The sequence below is a fragment of the Lithobates pipiens genome, unplaced genomic scaffold (assembly GCF_037356315.1).
Source record: "Lithobates pipiens isolate NorthernLeopardFrog02 unplaced genomic scaffold, aLitPip1_a1.2 Scaffold_28, whole genome shotgun sequence".
Taxonomy (NCBI): domain Eukaryota; kingdom Metazoa; phylum Chordata; class Amphibia; order Anura; family Ranidae; genus Lithobates; species Lithobates pipiens.
Genome location: NW_027507789.1, coordinates 29,398,383 through 29,422,111, shown reverse-complemented (window position 1 = coordinate 29,422,111; position 23,729 = coordinate 29,398,383). Strand labels below are relative to the sequence as shown.

At 44.5% G+C, this 23,729-nt stretch overlaps 1 protein-coding gene across 4 annotated transcripts in view; it reads right to left on the bottom strand.

Moving 5' to 3' along the window:
* Positions 1–23,729, bottom strand: part of MTCL2 (microtubule crosslinking factor 2) — a 169,975-nt gene that overhangs the window by 60,261 nt on the left and 85,985 nt on the right. For 2 of the 4 annotated variants that reach the window (XM_077458977.1, XM_077458974.1), the window contains exon 6: positions 1,980–2,108. The exons of 1 other annotated variant lie outside the window; for it this stretch is intronic. In XM_077458977.1, the coding sequence (XP_077315103.1) occupies positions 1,980–2,108 (129 nt within the window). The remainder of the gene's footprint in view (positions 1–1,979; positions 2,109–23,729) is intronic. One more of the 4 variants, XM_077458975.1, reaches the window with a different exon arrangement.

The window sequence follows — 23,729 nt, the reverse complement described above, 5'->3', positions numbered from 1 at the left end:
AAGGAGCAGGGCCGCCACATCCTTAACAACTTATGGCTCATTCAGCCGTCAGTGGGGTTCCCTTGTTGACAGCTGAAGTGCAAAGGCAGGCCATACATGGTCGAATTTGAAAAGAATTTTCTTTTGAATATCTGCAATTGTGTGAGTTTTGTGATCCGATGGTGCCACCACCGACTTCGAAATTCGACCAAGCAAGCCTTTAATTTCACCTCATGTTGCTACAGAAAAGAATTTTCGTGGCTCGGATTTTTTTTTTCCGTGAATTTTTCTTTTTTTTTTTTTTTATTAAAATCTTCCCTTATTAACCCTTAATTTATTTCTTATTTTCCTTCCCCATTTAATAAATTTTCCTGACGATTTTTTTTATTCACTTCTAATTTATAAAACTATTAAAGCGGAGTTCCGCCTGGGGGAAAAAATAAATAAAAAAAATCAGCAGCTACAAATACTGTAGCTGCTGACTTTTAATATACGGACACTTACCTGTCCAGGTAACCCACGATGTTAGCACATTCCTGGTAAGGGAACTTTCGGCTTCAATCCTGGTGCCCTATTGCGCATGTCGCGCTGCGCGTTCTGAATGGTCCCTGCTGTCTTCTGGGACCTGTGTGTCTCCTAGAAGACAGCAGGGCAGGGAAGGAGGAGGGGCCGGACATGGCGTAGATCGTCACAGAAAGTGCAGCAATCTATGCCCGGAAGTGGGAGCAAATGCCTGCTCCCCTCTGAAAGGTCTCAAATGTGACACTGGGGGGGTTGAATTCAATAAGTGGCAGTTCCATTTCTGGGTGGAACTCTGCTTTAATAATTAAAAAAAATTTTGTTTGCTTTGTTCATTAATATTTTTATACCTTTAACGTATATTTACATGTTTCACATTGATAAAAGTGCAAAATGTAAAAACAAATATAATTTGTAAACAACTGTTCAATGCTTTACCACTTCTGACAGCTGAAGTGTAAGCAAATCAGTTGCGATAGGTATCGGCGAGTATGAAAAAAAAGTAATCAGTATAATCGGTATTAGTAAAAAAAATGTTTTATTAAAAAAAAAAGGTATCAGTGCAGAACAAAAAAAAAAAAAGGTATAGTAAATCAGTAATGGGGAAAAGATCAGCTGCAAAGTGCTCTCACTCTTTTCTCTTTAAATGGCCACTTAGAATTTACCCTGCTGCGCTTTTTAGGTTCTGTCCCCTGGGTGACAATGTGCATAGTTCATTTCCTTCCGTCTTTCTAGCCCATGCATCTAGCAAGGAAACCAGCATTTAATTTGCTATGATTGACAGCTCAGGAACCAGGGCCTACCCAGAAAGGAGCGCTATCCCTAGGGATGCAGCGGGAGTGGGGGGGCGTCAATTCCCCGTTTCACTAGGGTCGGGGTGGTTGGCATTTGTTTGCAGTTTGTGAATTGGTGTGGGTATGCACGTGATACCTTCAGCTGCCACTGTGCCCTTGCTGGGTGTCTCATGCCTCCCTGTGGCTTTGAGGGGTGGAATCCCTCACATCTGCTCTTAATCTATACAACAGCTATATATGTGCTCCAATTTGGGAGGTTCTCAAAATTTAGGACCACGGGATACTGGAGTGCCTTTATGTGGCCACTGCGGCTTACACATGCTTGCAAATGTGTGCGACTAAACCCCTTGTTTTTAAAGTGAATGGTTAAACAGGGTCAATTTGGTATTGTTGCAGACTAGTTGGTAAGTGAGCTGTACATTTTTGTTTGTTTTCGATCCAGTTTCACTCTCCTCTTTCTTTTTATGGGTTGCTAGGATGCAGGCATTTCCTGTGGCACAGGGTCGGTGGTTGGTAGGACACAAGCAGCTGTCTTCACCATAGCAACCGCTGATGCTGTCTGGCCTAACCATCAATTTCCCCAGCAACCAAAGATGATGGCCATTTTTTTTCAAAGTGAGGGCTATAATGTAATTTCTTTTTTTTTTTATTATTACCAGACAGATATAGAATGCACCATTCACCTACCTCTGCTGCATAGGACTCGTCTTCAGGCTGATAGGTCTTATAGCTTCTCATGTGGTCAGTATTGTGGTCCCCATCCATCTTCTCCCAGCCGGATGTCTCCTTCTCTCGACAGTTCCTACACTCGGGCTGCTGCATGCATGTGCGAGTAATGAAGAACAGAACGAGAAAGGCCAAGGGAAGGAATAAAAGGAACAAAGTAGAAAAGAAGAATAAAAAAAATAAAAGACGCAAAATGAAATAAAAGGGTCCCAAATGGTAAAAGGACAAAATAATAATTTACGGAGAAAAAAAATTACATAATGAAAAAAAGGAGGAAAAGAAAGAAGAGTTTGGCGACGAAGGAGAAAGACAAGGTGGAGAGGAAAAGAAAACACGCAATGAGTAGACACGTGGGCTGGGGGGTTGTTAAGGGAGAGAAAAGACAGGGAGAGAAAAAGAAGGGAAAAAGATGTGCAAACACCGGTTATGGTGCCCATGCAGTGAACAGGGGAGCGAGGTTTTGGGTTGGGGGGGGCGCAGGAAGTAAAGGAAGATTAGCTCTACAATCTGGCATCATGCAAGGGAATAGAACTGTGGGGAAAAAGGAGCATGCTCTCTATTGACCCGTTTACCCATTTCTCCTCATATCTGCTAGTCCTGCAACTATCACCAATACCAATGTACACTATGTGGCCAAACGTATGTGCATGTCCCTCTAAATTATTGACTTATGTTTTCTGTGAAGGCTACTGATAAAAGCTACAGCATGCAAAAGAATTTTATTTTAAAAACTGAACTTCCAACCTTATGGTAACAATTTGGGGGAAGACTCTTTTCTGTTATAGCACGACTAGGCCAACTTGTTAAGACTTGGTTTGGTGGAACTTGGGTGGCCTGCACAGAGCCAAGTGGTCTCATCCAACATGAGTACCGGAAGTTCCAACACGCACATACAGATGTGGTGATCAGGAGTCCACAAACCTTTGGCCATTTAGTGTATAAAAAATAAAATAAAAAAAATTACTTTACTCTAAAGACAACTATTCAAGATTGGGTTTATACAAATATAAATAAAAAAATCGAATTCAAATCTTTAAGCATATCTACAGCCATGATATATTTTTTTTTTTTAAGTTCTGGATACGGTGCTGGTGAGAATCATTCATTCGTTTTGGTGACCATTCAATCTGTCAGCCATTTGAAACTTTTAAAAGCTCTGAGAGCAGGGGCCTAAAGGAAGACGCCATCTCTATAAGCCAGGAACCCTCCTCTGAACTCCTAAATGTTTCACTTGGTTTCTCAGGACTTTGCTTCCCTAACGTCCTGGCTAAACCCATCCATCTCCCATTCCCCTTGTCCAATAAGGATACCCTTTAATGGGAACCAGTGTTCTCCCATTTAATGCAAAGCAATAGATTACTTTGGTGCTAGCTATATGAACGGCACTTCCTTATCTTCTCGTCCCTTGGCCAATGATAGAGAAGGCAGGAAGCCTTGTGTAAGCTCCGAGTCATGACCTGTAGACCACACACAGGGCTGAGGACTTTCTATCGCCACAAAGGTGACAGCTCTGGGTGTTTAAATGACCAATAACAAAGCACCATTACATTTAAAATGAAGGTGAAGGAGAGGCAGTCACATGCTCCATTGTACCTGTATATGGTTGTGCAAACGATCCATGCTGAACTCAGGATTATACCCATAGATCAAGAGCGCCCATGAAGACAGGTTGTAAACAGTCATTCAAGACTGTACAGAGTTTTCTGAAACATCTGCCTAAAGAATCTTCATATTCAAACACTTCTGGAAATGTAAAATGCCCGTGTCCCCCGTTTCTGTGGCCCTCTACATTATTACTGTACAGAGATGTAGGAAACGGTGGAAGAAACTACAGTATGCTACGGGTGACCAGACTTCCAACACACCCGGCACGGCATCAGTTGTGAAGAGGCCATAACTCTTTAAGAGTGTAAAGACTGGAAGGACAGTGGAGTATAAAATCTCCTCTGCAGGCCATGCTTACCGTATTTTTCGGACGATAAGGCGCACCGGATTATAAGGCGCACTAGCAACGACCGGCTAATATAATGGATATTTCCATATATAAGGCGCATCGGACTATAAGGCGCACTGGATTATAAGGCGCATTTAATGAAACACAACTCGGATGCGGTACTGTAAGTCAAATTTTATTCAACTCTTTAGCAATAACCATAAAATGGTCTATAACAATAACTCTTAACACTGTTCAATTAAATACAAAACCAGACAATTATTTTTTCACTTTATTCTTCAATAACTATTAACACTGTTCAGTTACCGGTGAATACCGTACAAAACCAGACACTCACTTTTTCACTTTATTCTTCTCCCGCAAATCCATCAAATTCTTCATCTTCAGTGTCTGAGTTTAACAATTGGGCGATTTCGGCATCAAGCACGCCCGTATCCCTCTCATCATTCTCATCAGTATCCGAGTCAGGCTCGTTGCTGTCATCGGTACCGGTACTTAGCTGTTCAGTGATAATTCCGGACTTCTTGAAAGCTCGGATTACACTGGTGACTGATACCTTCGCCCAGGCATCCACGATCCACTGGCAGATAGTGGCGTAACTCGCCCGGCGTTGCCTCCCTGTGTTGGTGAATGTGTGTTCGCCTTCTGTCATCCAATGCTCCCACGCAGCTCGCAGTTTAACTTTAAACGACCTGTTGACACCTATATCTAGTGGCTGCAGTTCTTTGGTTAATCCACCTGGAATGATGGCAAGCACCGAATTAGTTTTCTTCACTTGGGCTTTGACAGTATCTGTCAGATGGGCGCGCATGGAGTCACAGACCAATAGGGATGGAGATTCGTGGAAAAAGCCGCCCGGTCTCTTGACGTAAACCTCTCTCAGCCACTCACTCATCTTCTCCTCGTCCATCCAGCCCTTCGGGTTAGCCTTGATGATGATGCCAACCGGAAACTTTTCTTTTGGCAGAGTCTTCCTCTTGAAAATTACCATGGGTGGTAGTTTCTGGCCATTAGCCTGGCAACCGAGAACTACAGTGAAGGATGACTTTTCGTTTCCTGTAGTGCGTATAGATACCGTACTGGTCCCTGTTCTCTCGACAGTACGGTTTACAGGGATATCAAAGGTAAGGGGGACCTCGTCCATGTTGGTGATGTGCTCTGGTCGGATTTTCTGTTCATTGATCTTGTTCTTGCAGTAGGTATGGAAAATGGCCAGCTTTTCTTCGTAATCCTTTGGCAGTTGCTGTGACATAGTGGTTCTTGTGCGGATAGAGAGATTCTGCCTTTTCATGAAACGGAAGCACCAAGAGGGACCTCCTCGAAAGTAGTTGATCTCCATGTCGCGTGCGATCGCTGTTGCTTTGAGTCGAATAGAGACAGTAGAGACGCTTCTACCTGCGGTTCTCTGTTCAATAACCCACTGTTCAATTTTGTCCTCCAACCGTGGCCATCTTGCTTTGTTTCCTCGGAAACTCAGTTTGGTCTTCTTTACCTGGCGCAGGGCATCTTCTTGCTTCCTCCACTTTCGTACCATTGATTCATTAATGTTGAATTCTCTCGCAGCTACTCTATTTCCATGCTCTACTGCATGACTGATAGCCTTCAGTTTGAAATCCGCTTCGTAAGCATGTCTCTTAACAGGAGCCATTTTTGGGGCAGCGGGTATACCGTAGAAAATGAACGAATGAATGCGCACACCTCCTGACTAAGATGGCCGTAATGCTCACGAAGCTGCACTGCTTGGATTGGGCATTACGGCCATCTTAGTCAGGAGGTGTGCGCATTCATTCGTTCATTTTCTACGGTATACCCGCTGCCCCAACAACCTGAGAGAGGTTTACGGTACGTCAGTTTACGGTAAGAGACCGGGTGGCTTTTTCCACGAAGGTCATATATAAGGCGCACCGGATTATAAGGCGCACGGTCGATTTTATGAGAAAATTTAGGCTTTTACGTGCGCCTTATAGTCCGAAAAATACGGTACTTACATTTTGTTTTTACCCAGCAAAAAGGCGAAAATTGAATATTCTCACTGGACAAGGGAATGGAAAATGGAGGTGGGGCAGGAGAGATGGTAAGCCCCAAGCAGCAAAGTGAAACCTAACAAAGGAGGGGCATACATGGAACTTTTTTTGCTACAAAAAGGTAATAACAGGTATCATGTAGCACCTGCTCTTAGGGCCGGTTCACACTGCGGGTGATGCGAGGCGACACCGACTTGCCTCGCCGCAACCTGCCGCGACCTCAGCGGCGATTTGCAAATGACTTCTGTATAGAAGTCAATGCAAGTCGCCCCGAGGTCACCCAGAAGTAGTACAGGAACCTTTTTTCTGAGTCGGAGCGACTCGAGTCGCTCCTCTCAGAACGGTTCCATTGTACAGAACGGGGGCGACTTGTCAGATTGCGGCGAGGCAAGTCGTGTCGCCTCGCATCGCCCGCAGTGTGAACCGGCCCTTAGGCAAAATTTCTAGTTACAAATGTTTAAAAATAGAGGTTTTGTTTTATTTCCAGTACAAACGGTTTCTGGCCTGTCAAATGCCCGATCCCATCCCAACAGCAAACGCTTTCTCTAGGTTCCTGAGCTTTCATAATGGTATCAAATAGCAGAGCCCCTTAGGTGAGATGATGGCATTTGCATTCCTTGTCTATAAGCCTCGACTGGTTCTCTTTAAGGTTTCAGTATGTGGAATTGTAGCAATACGACACAAGAAACTGGGTATTAAAATACACAAGGTTACCAAAAGAATGCCTTAGTGACAAAAACAGACAACAAAAGGGCATTCAAAATTGTAAACTACACTACGTTATTAGCTACTCAAACTGAGATAATCTGGAATGTACAGATACAAACTCCTCATGAAAAAAAAAACACATACACACATACTAATATATATATATATATATATATATATATATATATATATATATATATATATATATATATATAACATTCACACCCTATAGCTCTATCATTTTTTTTACCATCCAAACTAGAATAGTAAACACCATTTCATAATTCCCAATTCCCGCAATTAAATATGACCACGTAGTGTTTTCTTTTAAAATCAGAAAAGATCTGTAATAAATAGATAAAATAATAGACAAAATGTAACCATAAGCGTTAACACTAGTAAAGTACACTATATTACCAAAAATATTGTGACGCCTGCCTTTACAGTCGCACATGAACTTTAACGGCCTCCCAGTCTTAGTCCATAAGGTTCAATATTGAGTTGGCCCACACTTTGCAGCTATAAAAGCTTCAACTCTTCTGGGAAGGCCGTCCACAAGGTTTAGGAGTGTGTCTATGGGAATGTTTGACCATTCTTCCAGAAGCGTATTTGTGAGGTCAGGCACTGATGTTGGAGAGAAGGCTTGGCCTGCAGTCTCCACTCTAATTCATCCCAAAGGTCTTCTATCAGGTTTAGGTCAAAACTCTGCAGGCCAGTCAAGTTCCTCCACCCAAAACTCGCTCATCCATGTCTTTATGGATCTTGCTTTGTGCACTGGTGCGCAGTCATGTTGGAACAGGAAGAGGCCGTCCCCAAAATGTTCCCACAAAGTTTAGAGCACTTGACTGGCCTGCACCTCAACCCGATAGGACGCCTTTGGGATGAATTAGAGTGGAGACAGCAAGTCGGGCCTTCTCATCCAACATCAGTGTCTGGAAGAATGGTCAAACATTCCCATAGACACACTCCTAAACCTTGTGGATGGCCTTCCCAGAAGAGATGAAGCTGTTATAGCTGCAAAGGGTGGGCCAACTCAATATTGAACCCTACGGACTAGGACTGGGACGCCATCATGCACATGTAAAGGCTATACTTTTGGTTATATAGGGTATAAGTTCTAGTAATTTTTTATTTGCCAACATGCAAACATTTATCTACAGTATCTCACAAAAGTGAGTACACCCCTCACATTTTTGTAATTTTATTCTATCCATCTAAATTTGCCGTCCCCTCAAAATAACTCACACGGCCATTAATGTCTAAACCACTGGCAACAAATATGGCCCAATTAGCCATTTTCCCACCCCGGTGTCATAGTGTCTCAGGTGTGAAATTTAGCGTCATCGCTCACACTTGTCACTGAAAGTTCAACATGGCACATTATGGCAAAGAACTCTGAGGATCTGAAAAAAAAGAATTGTTGGTCTACATAAAGCTGGCCTAGGCTATAAGAAGATTGCCAACACCCTGAAAATAATCTGAAGAACAGTGGCCAAGACCATACAGCGGTTTAACAGGACGGGTTCCACTCAGAACCGGCCTTGCCATGGTCGACCAAAAAAGTTTAGTGCACATGCTCAGCGTCATATCCAGAGGTTGTCTTTGGGAAATCTCTTCTAAAGAAGATGCACAAAAAAGCCCACAAACCGTTTGCTGAAGACAAGTAGACTAAGGACATGGATTACTGTGACCATGTCCTGTGGTCTGGTGAGACCAAGATAAACTTATTTTGTTCAGATGGTGACAAGCGTGTGTGGCGGCAACCAGGTGAGGAGTACAAAGACAAGTGTGTCTTGTCTACAGTCAAGCATGGTGGTGGGAGTGTCATGTTCTTGGGCTGCATGAGTGCTGCTGGCACTGGGGAGCTACAGATCATTGAGGGAATCATGAATGCCAACATGTACTGTGACATAATGAAGCATAGCATGATCCCCTCCCTTCAGAGACTGGGCTGCAGGGCAGTATTCCAACATGATAATGACCCCAAACACACCTCCAAGATGACCACTGCCTTTCTAAAGAAGTTGAGGGTAAAGGTGATGGACTGGCCAAGCATGTCTCCAGACTTAAACCGTATTGAGCATCTGTGGGGCATCCTCAAATGGAAGGTGGAGGAGTGCAAGGTCTCCAACATCCACCAGCTCTGTGATGTCATCATGGAGGAGTGGAGGAAGACTCCAGTGGCAACCTGTGAAGCTCTGGTGACCTCCATGCCCAAGAGGGTTAAGGCAGTGCTGGAAAATAATGGTGGCCACACAAAATATTGACACTTTGGAGCCAATATGGACATTTCCACTCAGGGGTGTACTCACTTTTGTTGCCAGCGGTTTAGACATTAATGGCTGTTTGTTGAGTTATTGTGAGGGGAGAGCAAATTTACACTGTTATACAAGCTGTACACTCACTACTTTGCATTGTAGCAAAGTGTCATTTCTTCAGTGTTGTCACATGAAAAGATAACATATTTACAAAAATGTGAGGGGCGTACTCAATTTTGTGAGATACTGTATAAGCCAACTTGCATTTAGGTTTACTGGTCCTTACAGTGCTGGCATCTTTGAACCCTGCTGAGATATGATAAAGTAAGGAACCCAACAGCTTGCATTGCTTCCGTACAAGTCATTAGCTCAATACCATCATCGGAACAGACATCTGCTGTTACATGGGGAAGAATAATTTTGCTGGTGCTTCCAACCACCTCAATATGGCAAGTGATGCTTTCAATATGTCTCATTATAATGACATGTAAAACAACTAAACTGAATAGGGGAAAGTTACAAGTCAGCCCAAAGAGCTTCACAATCTGGTGCAGAGATACAGGCCAGAGTTTGCAGACAGTCTTTGGGGTGGAACACACAAGGTTTTGGCACATTCAGCGAAGCAGTAATATCAAACTCTATAACCTGCCCTGCAATTACAAAACCCACTAAGGCCAAAGTAGATTGGACATAATCCGAGTTGCTTCATATTCTGGGGAGGCCAATAAACTCCTAAAATAGAGGAAAGGAGCAGCCTGTGTTTTATGTTCCATTCATTAAAGAGGAAGTAAACCCTGAAGAGTTTACTTCCTCTTTCATTCCCTGCAAAGGTAAAGCATAATGGACTACTATGCATCACATAGTAGTCCATTATGTGCCACTTACCTGACACAGGAGCCAGCGAAGTCACCGCTGTCCCCTGTAGTTCGGCGCATTCATCTTCTCGGTGGGTCTCGCAGCTCCGCCGCTGTCATTCGGCGAAGCCGCGATGACATCACTCCCGCGCATGCGCACGGGAGCCGAGACGCGCGGCATCTTCCTCATCGAGGATGCCACGCTCAGTGCACCTGCGCCGCTGTTTATGGCGCATGCGCCGTAGACAGTGGTGCCCGTCTTCGGGCAAATATCTCCTAACTCGTATAGGTTTGGGAGATATTTCTTGGACCTACAGGTAAGTCTTAATCTAGGCTTACCTGTAGGTCAAAGTGGTTTGTAAGGGTTTACAACCACTTTAAATGCAGGCTGCGGTGCAGAGTCCTCGGTGTCCCAGAAAGTTCTGTAATGATGCAGTGAGAGTTCTGTGATTGAATAAGTCTGGTCACATGATATGACAGGTCATGTGATCATGATCTCCTCTGGCACGCCCTCCATTAATCTCAACAGCGCTCTGCTTGCTTCAGAGTCCTGAAGCAACAAGAGTGCAATGCACATTTATAAAATACAGCAAAACCACTACTTTATAAATGGAGCCCTTTGCTTACTAAAGCACTGCGTATTATTAAAGTCCGGATCCGCCAGGTCCCTGGACTGACACCCGGCTCAGCCTCTCAGCGAGCAGGCCGCTCTGCCCCCTACACAACCCAGCACTCCAGTGAGCGAGGAGGGAGTAGAGCAGAGAGCCGCTGACTGACAGTCGCCAGCTCTCCACTCGGGAAGCTGCCAGAACAGAGCGATCGGCAGTTTTCAATCACTCGGTTCTCAGTGTACAGGCATCGGGGGACAGATTCAGCATCGGCCCTATGCTGCATCCACCTAGGCAAGTATGATACTGAAAAAGGTTTAGTTCTAGTTAGTCGTATTACTATAGATTTTTAATTTTTTCTTGATTTGTATTTCTTTTCCTTTTTTTGTGAGCCAGGGTATGCCCAGAGGCTCTGATTTTGTACCTTTTTTTTTTCCTTGTATTTTTGAAAAAGAAATGTAAGATACTGGGAAAAAACCCAACCCCATACTTATCTTTTGTAAAAAATAAAACAATGGGTAAACAGGCAGGAATTTTAATGCAGAAGAAATATGCTTTGTCTCTTCTGCATTAAAATGACCTACCTGCCTGTCCCTGAACAGCGAGTCACGCAGCTCACTGTACAACTTCGGCTAGGACTAAGCCAATGGAAATCCTGCGCATGTGTGGGAGTGACATCACCCCCTCCCCCCGCCAACGAAAGGAGCCGGCGTTCAAAACTGGATGTTAGCAGCCTGTAGGGAGCTCCAGGACGTTGCATCGCAATAACCAAGGTGAATACATTTTGTTTTAAAGTACAGTGGAACCTTGGATTACAAGCAAAATCCATTTCAGGAGAATGCTTGTAATCCAAAGCACTCGCATATCATAAGTGAGTTTCTCCATAGAAATCAATGGAAATTAAGATAATTTGTTCGGCATTGACTTCTATTACATGCAATACTGCATGTGGCCAGAGGTGTGGGGGGGTGCCGGAGAGCCTCGGAAATACTCAGGGACAGCTTGGAAAGCCTTCGGGAACGGAGTATTTACAAGTCATTCCGAGTATTTCCAAAACTGTCCCTGGCCCCCCCGCGCACCTCTGGCCAAATACGGTACTGCGCCTCCCATTACCTTGAATTCTACTCGCAAAACGAGTCATAATAAAAAATAAAAAAAAGTTGCTCATCTTTCTGTGTTACTCGTAAACCAAGATTCCTCTGTATTTGGTAAAAAACGACAGATTTAAAAACATATCCTCTCCCCCGACCTTTCCAACAAGATCAGTAACAGAAGCTATTACCCCTCTTCTTCTTAGGCCGCGTACACACGGGCGGACTGTTCGCCCAACTTAGTCCGCTGAACAGTGTTTCAGCGGACAGTCCACTCGTGTGTGGGCTTCAGCGGACAGTCTGACGAACAAAGTCTTACGGAATTTCCGTAAGACAGTCCGTTCAAACCTGGTTTTGTCCGTCCAAACTTGGTTTCAGCGGACAGTCCGCTCGTGTGTAGGCAAGTTGGACGGACTAAGTATCGCGCATGCTCAGAAAGGGTTTACACGGCCGAAGGTTGCATTGCAGTGTATAGGACGTCGTCTTTCTAGTCCCGTCGTACGTGCTGTACACGTCATCACGCACGTTTTCAGCGGACTGTTCGTTCATCGTGTGTGGTCAAGTCCGTTCATGCTAATTTTGAACGGACTGTTTGTCGGATTGTTTGACGAACTTAGTTGGGCGAACAGTCCGCCCGTGTGTACGCGGCCTTAGGTTGCTAGTTGCAATCCTGGACTCCAAAGTCTACTTTTAGCTTCAAATCTAGACACCATTACCTCTAGTATCATTTCCAAAAATACTGTGTCTTATTGCTTATATCTTGTAGCAAAGATATCACACAACTACTAGCTCATTCCCTCGCCTGAACTACTGCAACTCCCCCCTCGTTGGTGTACTTCTACACAGGCTATCCCCCTTCACCAATACTGCTGCTGGCCACATCCACCCAATGGTAACGAAGCAGAATTGGCTTTTGTAAACGGATATTTGGTTATTGTGGCTTGTTGCGCTGTACACATTACTATTCACATGGGGCTTGTACATTCCCCCGCTGTAGTTGAGGGCCTACCTGGCCAGATCTTTGGATTTTCTGCTGCTGTGAGAACATGCAGAACCCCACTGTGCAAAATCCTCCCATCTCCACAGTATCCTGGGCCTGTCCTAGGAAAGGTCAGTGGATCCTCAACGTCACCAATTAGTCTTTCTACAATACTCCCTTTGCATAATTTATAAAAGAAATACATATCCATGACATGACTGAACCAAAACAATGAATACAAGGAGCTCCAATTCCAAAGAGGAAAACATTTACAGCATAGGATAACATGGCGAGCCTACAGGAACCTCGTACTGAATGAAAGGACCACAGATGTAAAAACATTGTATTCCGATAACTGTATAAAGTTGATAAAAATGTTAATATTCAGTTTGTACATTTTAATTATTGTTTATATTTTAGTTTACATTCCATGGGGTCCAAAGCTCAGAGTGGTAGGGACAAACATTGTCAGGGGAAACCGAGTAATTAAAAAATATATATGTGTTTTCTTTATAAAGTGAAACTTAAAACCTGAGGCTCCAATTGGCTTAAAAAAAGGGTGGGCTTGGGGCGCAGTGCCCACCTACTTGTGTGACAATATCAAATTATTATTCGCTATTGTCTTCCCGATTCTCCTCCCGAGCCAATCAGGAAGCGGCCGCTGATCCTGAGAGCAGATTGGCCAGGGAGTCTCAGGACCCACTTTCTGTTTGGCCAGGAGGAGAAGGAAAGGCCCCGAAGTGAGGTCTCCATGGATGGTTCACCCGCAGCCACATGCAGCACTCTGGCTCAGACGGTGGAGGGAGGAGGAGGGGAGATCACAGTGTCATCCCAGGTGGACTCATCACCTGCATCCTAAAGGTAAGGAGCCCCTCCGCCTTCCCGTCTCCCACTGGGGGTGGGGTGGGATGGGATAGGATGGGTGGTGCTGGCTTCATGGCCATCTCCCACAAGAATGTTCAGGAGGAGAGGAGAGGAGGAGGGGTTTTCTCAGCTAAGCACACCCTCTCCTGCATGCATCAGCTAAGGGCAGATGGATTCCAGGAAGTAAATGCTACATGTTTTTCAAAGTGATTTCTTAGCAAAATAAAGCATGGAGACATGAATGGATGGGAGAGTTTGCTTTGAATATCAAAAATAAATTAAATTGTGTTTTCAGTTTGTGGTACTCGTATGCAAACAATGTTAATAAACGGATACCACAACAAACACCCCCAGCAGTGTTTGTCCCCAATCCTTGTTCCTAGCATCTCCGATGGACAACTTGGTCCACAACTCATGTAAACAAAAGAAATGCATATATTCAATACTATCATTTCTTGTGTACACCCCAGTTATTAGAATGCAATATTTTTCATGACAATGGTCCTTTAACATAACATCCTGACTTAAAGTAGAGTTTTTTAAAATCTGCTCTGTAAAACCAAGCAACTCTAGTTGGTCGTAGGTCCTGGCTGTGGGAGCTGACATACTGGGCACCTTGGTGGTCAAATACAGTGACCCCTTGTAGGCTTAGCTGGGGGGGGGGGGGGGATATGTGGCCTAGTGGATGCCCTCTGGCGACAGAAGGAAACGCCACTTCCTAAGGGACTCTTTTTTTACTCTTAAAGCGGGAGTCCGCCGGGACTCCGCTTTTTTTTTTAAAGCCAGCAGCTACAAATACTGCAGCTGCTGACTTTTAAAATAGTGACACTTACCTGTCCAGCGCGCCCGCGATGTCGGCACCCGAAGCCGATCTCTAGATCGTCTGTCGGGTGCTGCCGCCGCCATCTTGGGTATGGGAATCAGGAAATGGAGCCTTTCGGCTTCATTTCCCGGTTCCCTACTGCGCATGCGCGAATCGCGCTGCGCAATAAGGACGGTCCCCGCTGCCTCTGGGATCTGTGTGTTTCCCAGCAGGCAGCGGGGCACTTGCGGAAAGGGGCGGGTACTTGCGGAAAGGGGCGTAATCTACGCCCCTTTCCGCAGAGAGCTATCCCGGAAGTGGGTGCAGAATACCTGTACTGTACAGGTATCTGCACCCCCCTCCCCCCTGAAAGGTGCCAATTGTGGCGCCGGAGGGGGGAGGGTTCCGATGAGCGGAGGTCCACTTTAGGGTGGACCTCCGCTTTAAGTTGTAAGGTGTAAAATACTATATTACTGCTCTTAAATTTATTTCATTTGTCTACATTCTGTTATTGTTCTAAGTCATTTATTTTGTAGAAATACCCCTCTTACCCCCTGAAGAAGATTGTGCAGTTCAATTGAAACGTGTTGGGAATTCATTCAGAATTAAACATACAATATTGCTCTGTCTTGCTTTTAGGGGTCTTTTGTCAGTTTTGTGATGTTTTTATAATATAACATGTACACATACTTTTATTCTTTGTACAATAAAATAATATGATACATATTGTAGGGAAAGATTGATCAGACAGAATCTAAAGGCCAATACCATCTGTGCCCAACATGCTCTATATTCAAGGCTGTCGGATAATTGGATAGAATATATACATTGTATGTTTTAGTATGTCACTGTATCTTTGTCTATGTTGGATTTATATTGTCTATTGTATTGTTATACTTTTTTATTCTGTGTGATATTTATTAAAAATTGTGATAATATAATCTATGGTTTTCTTTCTATTCCTCTTTTGAATTTGGCACCGCAATAATCCCTTTTCTCCCCGGTCGCGCTCTCTTTTCATACAATTTGGGGATGAGGTGCAGTATTGGGTAATTGACTCCTTGCCACGCACAACCACACAAATGATACATATTGTGTATTGGTGTATTAAGCCCCTTTCACACGGGGCAGACCTGCTGGATGGACTCTGCTAGCTCAGCGCGGGGGGCCGTCTCCGCTCCCTGTGCAGAGATGGACCTCTCAGAACCCCACTGTTCTCTGAGGAGATCAGAAGACAGCCTGTCCGTTTTTATCCGATCCCATCCGATCCGCTGGACGGATGGCGAACATATCGGCATCCATCTGTTTTGAGTTGATCTGGTCAGATCGAATGGCAGGCGGGCGTTAGTGCACACATCCCCGCTGACATTCGCCTGCCCATAGAAGTCAGTGGGTGGCCTGCTCGGATCCATCTGAAAAACGGACAGGTGGATCTGAGCGGGCCGATCGTGTGAAAGGGGCCTAAAAGTCCCACAGAAGAAATATCCTGTTCAATATATGATTGGGGATGTAGCAGCCACGGGCTCTAGGTGGGCTCACCTGTATGCTTGAGTAACTCTAATGAGGACAATATAAGGCACCTTTCACACCAACAGACCATACAGGTCCACCTGTCAAGTTTAGGCAAACCTGATTGGACCATCCATAGCTTCCTATGGAGCGGCAGATGTCAGCAGAGGTTTCCGCTGACACCCACCGACATGTGATCTGGTCTGCTAAAAACAGACAGATGCTGATCCTTTCCCCATTCATCAAGAGGAGTGGGTGACAGTCAGATGGAAATAGACAGACAATCCGTTTCCATCCGACTACCCCATAGAGAACAGTAGGCTGTGCCTGTGTCCGCTCTGCAAGGTGGAGCAGACACAGACCTGTCATCCACCTGCACAGCGAAGATCAGCGGAGAGATCCTCTGCTGAGCAGATGGAGTCCGCCCCATCTGAAGGGGGCCTTATGGCTTCAGTGCTGCTACTTACTATCCATATAAAATGCAGGCAGCACTCATCTTCCAACTCTGCAACTTACAGTTTTAGCTAGCGTAGATTGCAGGATCAAATAGAGTAACCGCCACCTCCTCTTCCCTCATCCATTCAAAGAACATCTGGTACAAAGCTTTTATGAAAGGAGGGCAAAGTGAACAGAGTGTCCGAAGAAGAAGAGCTCTGCCTGCATCATCTGGCTGGAATAAAACTCATTTTTACACTTGGCCATATACTATACGAAAAATCGGCCGAACACATTTTCCAAAAACGAACATTCGGACGTGAGCGCAAACAATAGTGCCATCATGTAATGACCGATCAATCGTTCAGTGGACATAAATTAATGCATTTTTTGTTCGATTTTTTTTTTTTTACATATACCTAGCGCAGACAGTTCGGACAGGAAACACATTAACCTTTCAATCTATCGTTCGCTCGGCAGATAATTTCCAAACCTGTCCTCCGTTTTTTCGGCTGAAAAATATCCCAACGATTATTCCTTTTGTGCCCATTAACTGGCCGAAAAACGAACAACCCTTCTAAATGACCGAATTTCGGCCAATTTTTCGTATAGTGTATGGTCAGCATAAGCAGCAGCAATGAAGACAAAGGATCATCATCACTGGAGAATTATGCATGTGCACCCAAGCGTGTTCCTAGTTCTCAGCTTCAGTTATCAAACTGACCAATTAGTCGCACAATTACAGTAAAATTAACGGCCAGTAGCTGATTCTGCTAAACCTGTTCTAGGCTTTAAAGACCCCTGGCTACAACAGGGTTAACTACGGTAGCAATATTTTCTGGACAGAATCACTTATTGAAATTTATAACCTGTTAACTGAAAAAAAAAATCCATTAAACATACCTAGTTTTGTAATAGATTACTAAGCATTAGGTAAACACCTTAACATCTAGTAAATTGGTAGTTGCTGCTCATGTTACCAATCACAACCAATCTACTGAATGGAGTATATTACTGTGTAGAAGAGAGTATGGAAATATCAGAAAAGCGCAGAGGGATCTGTAAATCTATACAAGCAGAGCTTTTATCCGACTAATCTTTCATGTCTCTTAGAACAAAGCAGCACACCAGGGTGTAATGCATTCAATAATTAGTAGTGACTACAGCCCGGGGGTACGGCAGGTCTGGGTGAATAGACCAAGACGCTGTTATTGCAGTACAAAGATTTTATTGCTGTAAACCAATTACGCCTCAAATCTCAGGAGTCATAAAAAGCAGGTCGCAGGCCCCGTCAGGATAGTCGCAGATGGGGCATTTGCAAAGAAGACTATAGCTGGGCTGAAATACTGGGCTCAGGTCACACGAAATAATATATACAGCTACCATTTATCAGCATTTTATCATCACCATTATCATTCAACTCGCTGATTGGAAAAAAAAAAAAAAAAAAAAAGACAGACGACTTATCTACTATGGGCTGCTAAACCACTTCAATAGCGAGCACTTTCACCGACGTCCTGCCCAGACAATTGTTCTGCGCTGTCACACTTTGAATGACAATTGTGTGGTCATGCTACACTGTAACCATGTGAAATTTTTATTCTTTTCTTCACACAAAGAGAGCTTTCTTTTGGTGATATTTAATCATGGCTGGATTTTTTTTTTTTTTTTTTACTTAAAGCGGGGACCACCCAAAAAAAAAAAAAAAAAAAACCATAAAAACTCTCCTTTAAATACATTAAAAAACAAGGCACAAAGAAATGGCTGTTGGTAGGCAGATAATTCTAATTTGCCACTTCCTATGCCACGGTTCTTGTCCTCCCTCGCATTGTCTCCTGGGAGATGGGGCGCGATGTCTTCTGGGCCATCTGTTTTCCAGAAGACAGGCATCCGTTCACATTAAGCCGCATGACTTGCGCATGCGCAGTAGGAAAGGCAGTGAAGCCGCAAGGCTCCACTGCCGGTTTCCATTCGTTGGGGTGGTGGAAGCACCCAATCCGGTGGACGGATCGGCCGGGGGGCGACATTGCGGGCTCGCTGGACAGGTAAGTGCCCTTATTAAAAGTCAGCAGCTACAGTGAAAAAAAAAAAAAAAAAAAACCAACCTCCGCTTTAAAATAAAATAAAATTGAATTTTGGGGAAAAAAATGTTTTATTAGTTTGTGTCAGTAAATTTTTTAAATAAGTCATTTTTCTCCTTCACCGATGTGCACAGATGAGGCTGCACTGATGGGTGGCATTGACTGGAAGTACTGATTGCGCTTTATTGTAATTAGGGCACTGATGATCAGTGCCCCGATTACCTCTCTTTCTGTCCCATGTGAGGAGATGCCGCTGATCGGCTCTCCTCGCCACACACTGTCAGTGTGAGGCGATGAGAGAAGATTACCGGCACTTCTGTGTTTACATGTGACCGACTGTGATTGGACACAGCCGATCAATTGGTTAAAGACCTGCGTCAGTGGCTCTTTACTAAGTTTGAGGCCGCTGTGTGTCCTAGCAATATGCTGCGGCCGCGATCACCGCTCACTGTTGGGGTGTACCGCCATATGACGTCCACCCAGAACGAGAATCTTTAATGCTGGCCATACACTGATCAAAATTCAACAGGTTCATCAGGAACAGGCTGAATTTCGATTAGTGTGTGGCTGTACCTGCTCAACAGTAGCCAATCATTTGATCAACTTCCGTCAAAGCACGGGTAAACTTTTGTTGATCAATGGCTGCAGCCAATGTGATCTAATCCGTGTATTCTGCCAGCAGGGAGGTCCCATTATCAGAATACATGTCCTGGCAGGGGGATCCCTCCATTCATCTTATTTCTGTAGACGGGGAATCTGTTAAAGTGGTTTTAAAGTCTGTAAACCCTTACAGACCAGTTTTTAATACAGATAAGCCTATAATAAGCCTTACCTGTAGCTACCCAGGATATCTCATAAACCTGCACGGTTTAGGAGATATCCCCTATAGTTTGCATGGGCCATCATCGGCACATGCACACTGACACAAACTGAAGCAACGGCAGGTGCCGTTACCGCGTGCATGCGCAGGAGCGACGTCATGGCAGCCCTGGCTAATCACAGCGCCGGAGCCACGATACCCAGAAGTAACCCCTGGGAGTGAGGTCGGCCGTCGAAGTGGTGTACAGGCACTGCAGTGGGTGCTTCGATCTCAGGCGAGTATTGCATAATGAGCTATTATGCTATGCCTTTGTCAGGTGTTTTTTTTTTTTGTTTTTTTACAACCACTTTAACCTTCATGCATTCCCTGTATCAAGGTAAAAAAAAAACTTCCACTAGCTGTAATGCATAAAACTCCCACAGCCATCAATCAACATGGCGCTGCCGCAGATGCGTTCAGCAACATCCCATCACATCGTCAATCTGTCTATTTTGCGTCTCCTTTTACACAGATGGACCGATCGGGTCCATCTGTCAGTTTGTTAGGTGTACCCAATCAGACCATCCATTGCGCTCTATGGAGCGGCGGATGTCAGCAGACATGTGTCCGCTGGCACCCGCTCCGATCAAATCAGATGAATAGGCGATACATTCCCCATCCGTCCGGTGAATCGGATGGCAGTCAGACAGAAACAGACAGGCATTCCATTTCCATCCCACAGCCCATAGAGGACATCAGCCTGTGTCCTTGTCCGCTCTGCACCAGTGGATTGGACACGGACCCATCATCCACCTGCTCAGCAGGGCTCAGCGATCCTGGTTGAGCAGGCCCACTCCGCCATTGTGAAAGGGGCCTACCCTTTTATAAACCCTAGGTTTGGCAGGTTGTGAATGGTTTTCCTCGAGTCCCTTTCCTGACTCACTATCCATAAGAAAGGTTTCACCATCACTTCACCTTCACTGTAAGCCTTGAGACAAATGTCAGCAGTGTATTGTCTGTAATGCAGATCATGCTGTAATCATTACACTGCTTGGCCACTTTCAATCTGCTGCGATTCAATTTAGGCCACTGTAAAACCTCAGGCAACACTATTGGTAGTCTGCCAAATGGGAAAGAGTGGAGTAGCAAGCGTGAAATGCTCATTGATCTGATATCCTTTTCACCGACTCCTCGGTCTCTCCATTACATTGGCATTCATCCAGACCTTCCTTGTGAAATAGGATTGCAGTCCTGAATTGAAATTGCCACAAAGTCTCAGCATCTTTATTCCATAAACAGTAATATAAATAAAGAAGATGGCTGAGCCCCAGGGGGCCCCATCGCTAAAAAAGTGGTTAAACAGCGTGAACTCCTTACCTTGTCACGTTATTGGCAAATCTAAAATGAGAGACCTCAAGGCCCATCTTGTCTGACAGTTATGGGGCATCAAAGCCTTTACATTTCTTATTTTACCAGTGTATTTATTCCTTACAGAAACTGAAGGATGACTACAGAAACATTTTACACCCACAAGGCTTTTTCTACTTTCAAGGAAGGGGCCTGTGTTCTTTCCGAAGCTCTGCATGCATGCTTGTTTGAGATCATTATTCCCACAGAGCTGGATCTTTAGGAGGAATGATAACCATCAAAATTACTTAAAAGCAAACCTTTTTAATGCATACGTTCTACAACTGCAAGCATATATGCATACTTTTATATATTAATTAAGGTACCCATATAGCGCCATCAATTTATGTAGCGTTCCACACATACATTGGTCCCTACCCTGAAGGAGTCCACAATCCAAGGTCCCCAACTCACGTTCATATACTAGGGACAATTTTTTATTTTTTTTTGGACAGAAGCCAATTAACCTACCAGCATGTCTTTGGAGTGTGGAAGGAAATCAGAGTACCCGGAGGAAACCCACACAGGCACAGGGAGAACATGCAAACTCCAGGCAGGTAGTGTCTTGGTTGGGATTGGAACCAGCAACTCTTTTTACTGCTAGGTGAGAGTGCTAACCCACTACACCACTGTGCCGAGAGTGCTAACCCACTACACCACTGTGCCGAGAGTGCTAACCCACTACACCACTGTGCCGAGAGTGCTAACCCACTACACCACTGTGCCGAGAGTGCTAACCCACTACACCACTGTGCCGAGAGTGCTAACCCACTACACCACTGTGCCGAGAGTGCCAACCCACTACACCACTGTGCCGAGAGTGCCAACCCACTACACCACTGTGCCGAGAGTGCCAACCCACTACACCACTGTGCCGAGAGTGCCAACCCACTACACCACTGTGCCGAGAGTGCTAACCCACTACACCGCTGTGCCGAGAGTGCCAACCCACTACACCACTGTGCCGAGAGTGCTAACCCACTACACCGCTGTGCCGAGAGTGCTAACCCACTACACCGCTGTGCCGAGAGTGCTAACCCACTACACCGCTGTGCCGAGAGTGCTAACCCACTACACCGCTGTGCCGAGAGTGCTAACCCACTACACCGCTGTGCCGAGAGTGCTAACCCACTACACCACTGTGCCGAGAGTGCTAAACCACTACAACCACTGTGCCGAGAGTGCTAACCACTACAACCACTGTGCCGAGAGTGCTAACCCACTACACCACTGTGCCGAGAGTGCTAACCCACTACACCACTGTGCCGAGAGTGCTAACCCACTACACCACTGTGCCGAGAGTGCTAACCCACTACACCACTGTGCCGAGAGCGCTAACCCACTACACCACTGTGCCGAGAGCGCTAACCCACTACACCACTGTGCCGAGAGCGCTAACCCACTACACCACTGTGCCGAGAGCACTAACCACTGTACCGTGCTTGAAAATCTGTGTCACCTTTTGCATGATCCATATTACCCATTTACCATCTTGCCCTGTCTGTTCACCAGTGTAAGTGGGAGGTGAAGAAGGGGAAATATCAAATCAACAACATTATTGCTGATTGCTTGATGCTCCAAAGCTTCATTTTAAACTCCACTTTTGTGGGAACAAAAAAAAAAGCATTAAATAGCAAGTAAAAAAAAATTTGGTGCATACAATAATTGCTACACAAGTAATATTGTAGTTGACCATTTCCCTTTCAATCTGCAGCTCTGTCATTTTCCGTAAAAATGCAATAAGGCCATCTGGAGGTGTTCTGTACAAAAACGGTGCACGGAAAGCCCCCAAAAACAGAATTTTCTGCTTGTGTGGTTGGCTTACTAATTTTCCTAAGATACAAGTCAGATTTCTGGCATCCCCTGCAACAAAAATTTAATTTTTGGAAAGATGATCCGAGAAGGGAAATCACATCGAAAGGGACGCAGGCCCTGCAAGTGCAGCAGTTGATTGAGGTTTATAAAATAATTTCTATATAGATTCACTTTCCACATGGACACAGACAAACAGATCGCTATTTCTTCAGAATAAAGAGAGGTAGGAATCTACAAAAATGTGTCTTGCATTCCCTGCAATGTACATAGATCACCAAGAGGGGAATGTATTTTTACCAAAAGTGGAGTTTCTCTTTAAATAATGTGAGTGATAGAGAGAGATAGCTTATTATATATATATATATATATATATATATATATATATTATATAATATAGATAGAGAGAGAATAGAGATTATATACCGGTATAGATAGAGATACACACACATATATTATATATATATATATATATATATCTGTCTCTATAATCTCTGTCTCCCATTATCCTTGGTTCCACCCCCTACCCACCTCCCGGTAGTGCCCCATTTTAGAGCATACAGAGGCAAGTATCATTTTGTGGTGCTAAGTAATTAGTAAATGATAATAAGAAAAGTAGTCAAATAGATCCCTCACAGCCAGCAGCAATAGACCCCCCCCCCCCAAGCAACAATAGATTCGCACAGAAACAATAGTCCGCCCAGCAGCAATGGACCCCCACAACAAAATACCACCCTAGCAGCAACAAAAGATCTTCCAGGAGCATGCATCAAAAAACTCTCCAGCAGCCAGAAACAATTGACCCCCCTCCCTCACCTCAACAGTAGACCTCTTCCAGCAACAATAGAGCCACCACCAACAATAGACACCCCCCCCCCCCCCCAGTAGCAATAGACCACCATGTAAAAATAGATCCCCTCCAGCAACAATATAACGCCCAGCAGCCAGCATCAATAGATCTTCAGCACACCCTAGCAGCCCTTGCTATTACATACATTCAGTGTGGGAGGTGCCAGAACTGCGTTAACGCTGAAAAAGAGCCGTGTGTATATTACTTACCACTATTTCAGTATACGTTGCCTGTCACATATATTTGGTTTGTGAGATCGTCCCTACCAATGTATGTGAGCTAAAAGTATTATTTTAAATTTGGGATAGAATAGGAAGGTGTAGAATCTCTGCTGAGTTTTATAGTGGCATGTGGCTCCATTGAGATTCTCCCTCATATCCTGTCCTAGTGACAACAAAAGTCACAGAGTCTATATCCATTCCTCTCCATCTAAAACTAAGGAAGAAAATTTACCAGCGTTACAGCGAAAAACTCCATTAGGTAAAAAAAATATATAAAAGGCTTACAGAGGTTCTATCCCTGCCTTCCACCTAATAAAAAAAAAAAAATAAAAAAAAATAAAACCTTGTTTGAGTTACACTTAAAGTCGAGAACTTCACCTAGTAACAAAATTGATTGGAGGGCATCAGTGGTGTGAGGTATATTATACATCCTTGACAGTTATGTTTTCTGCGTG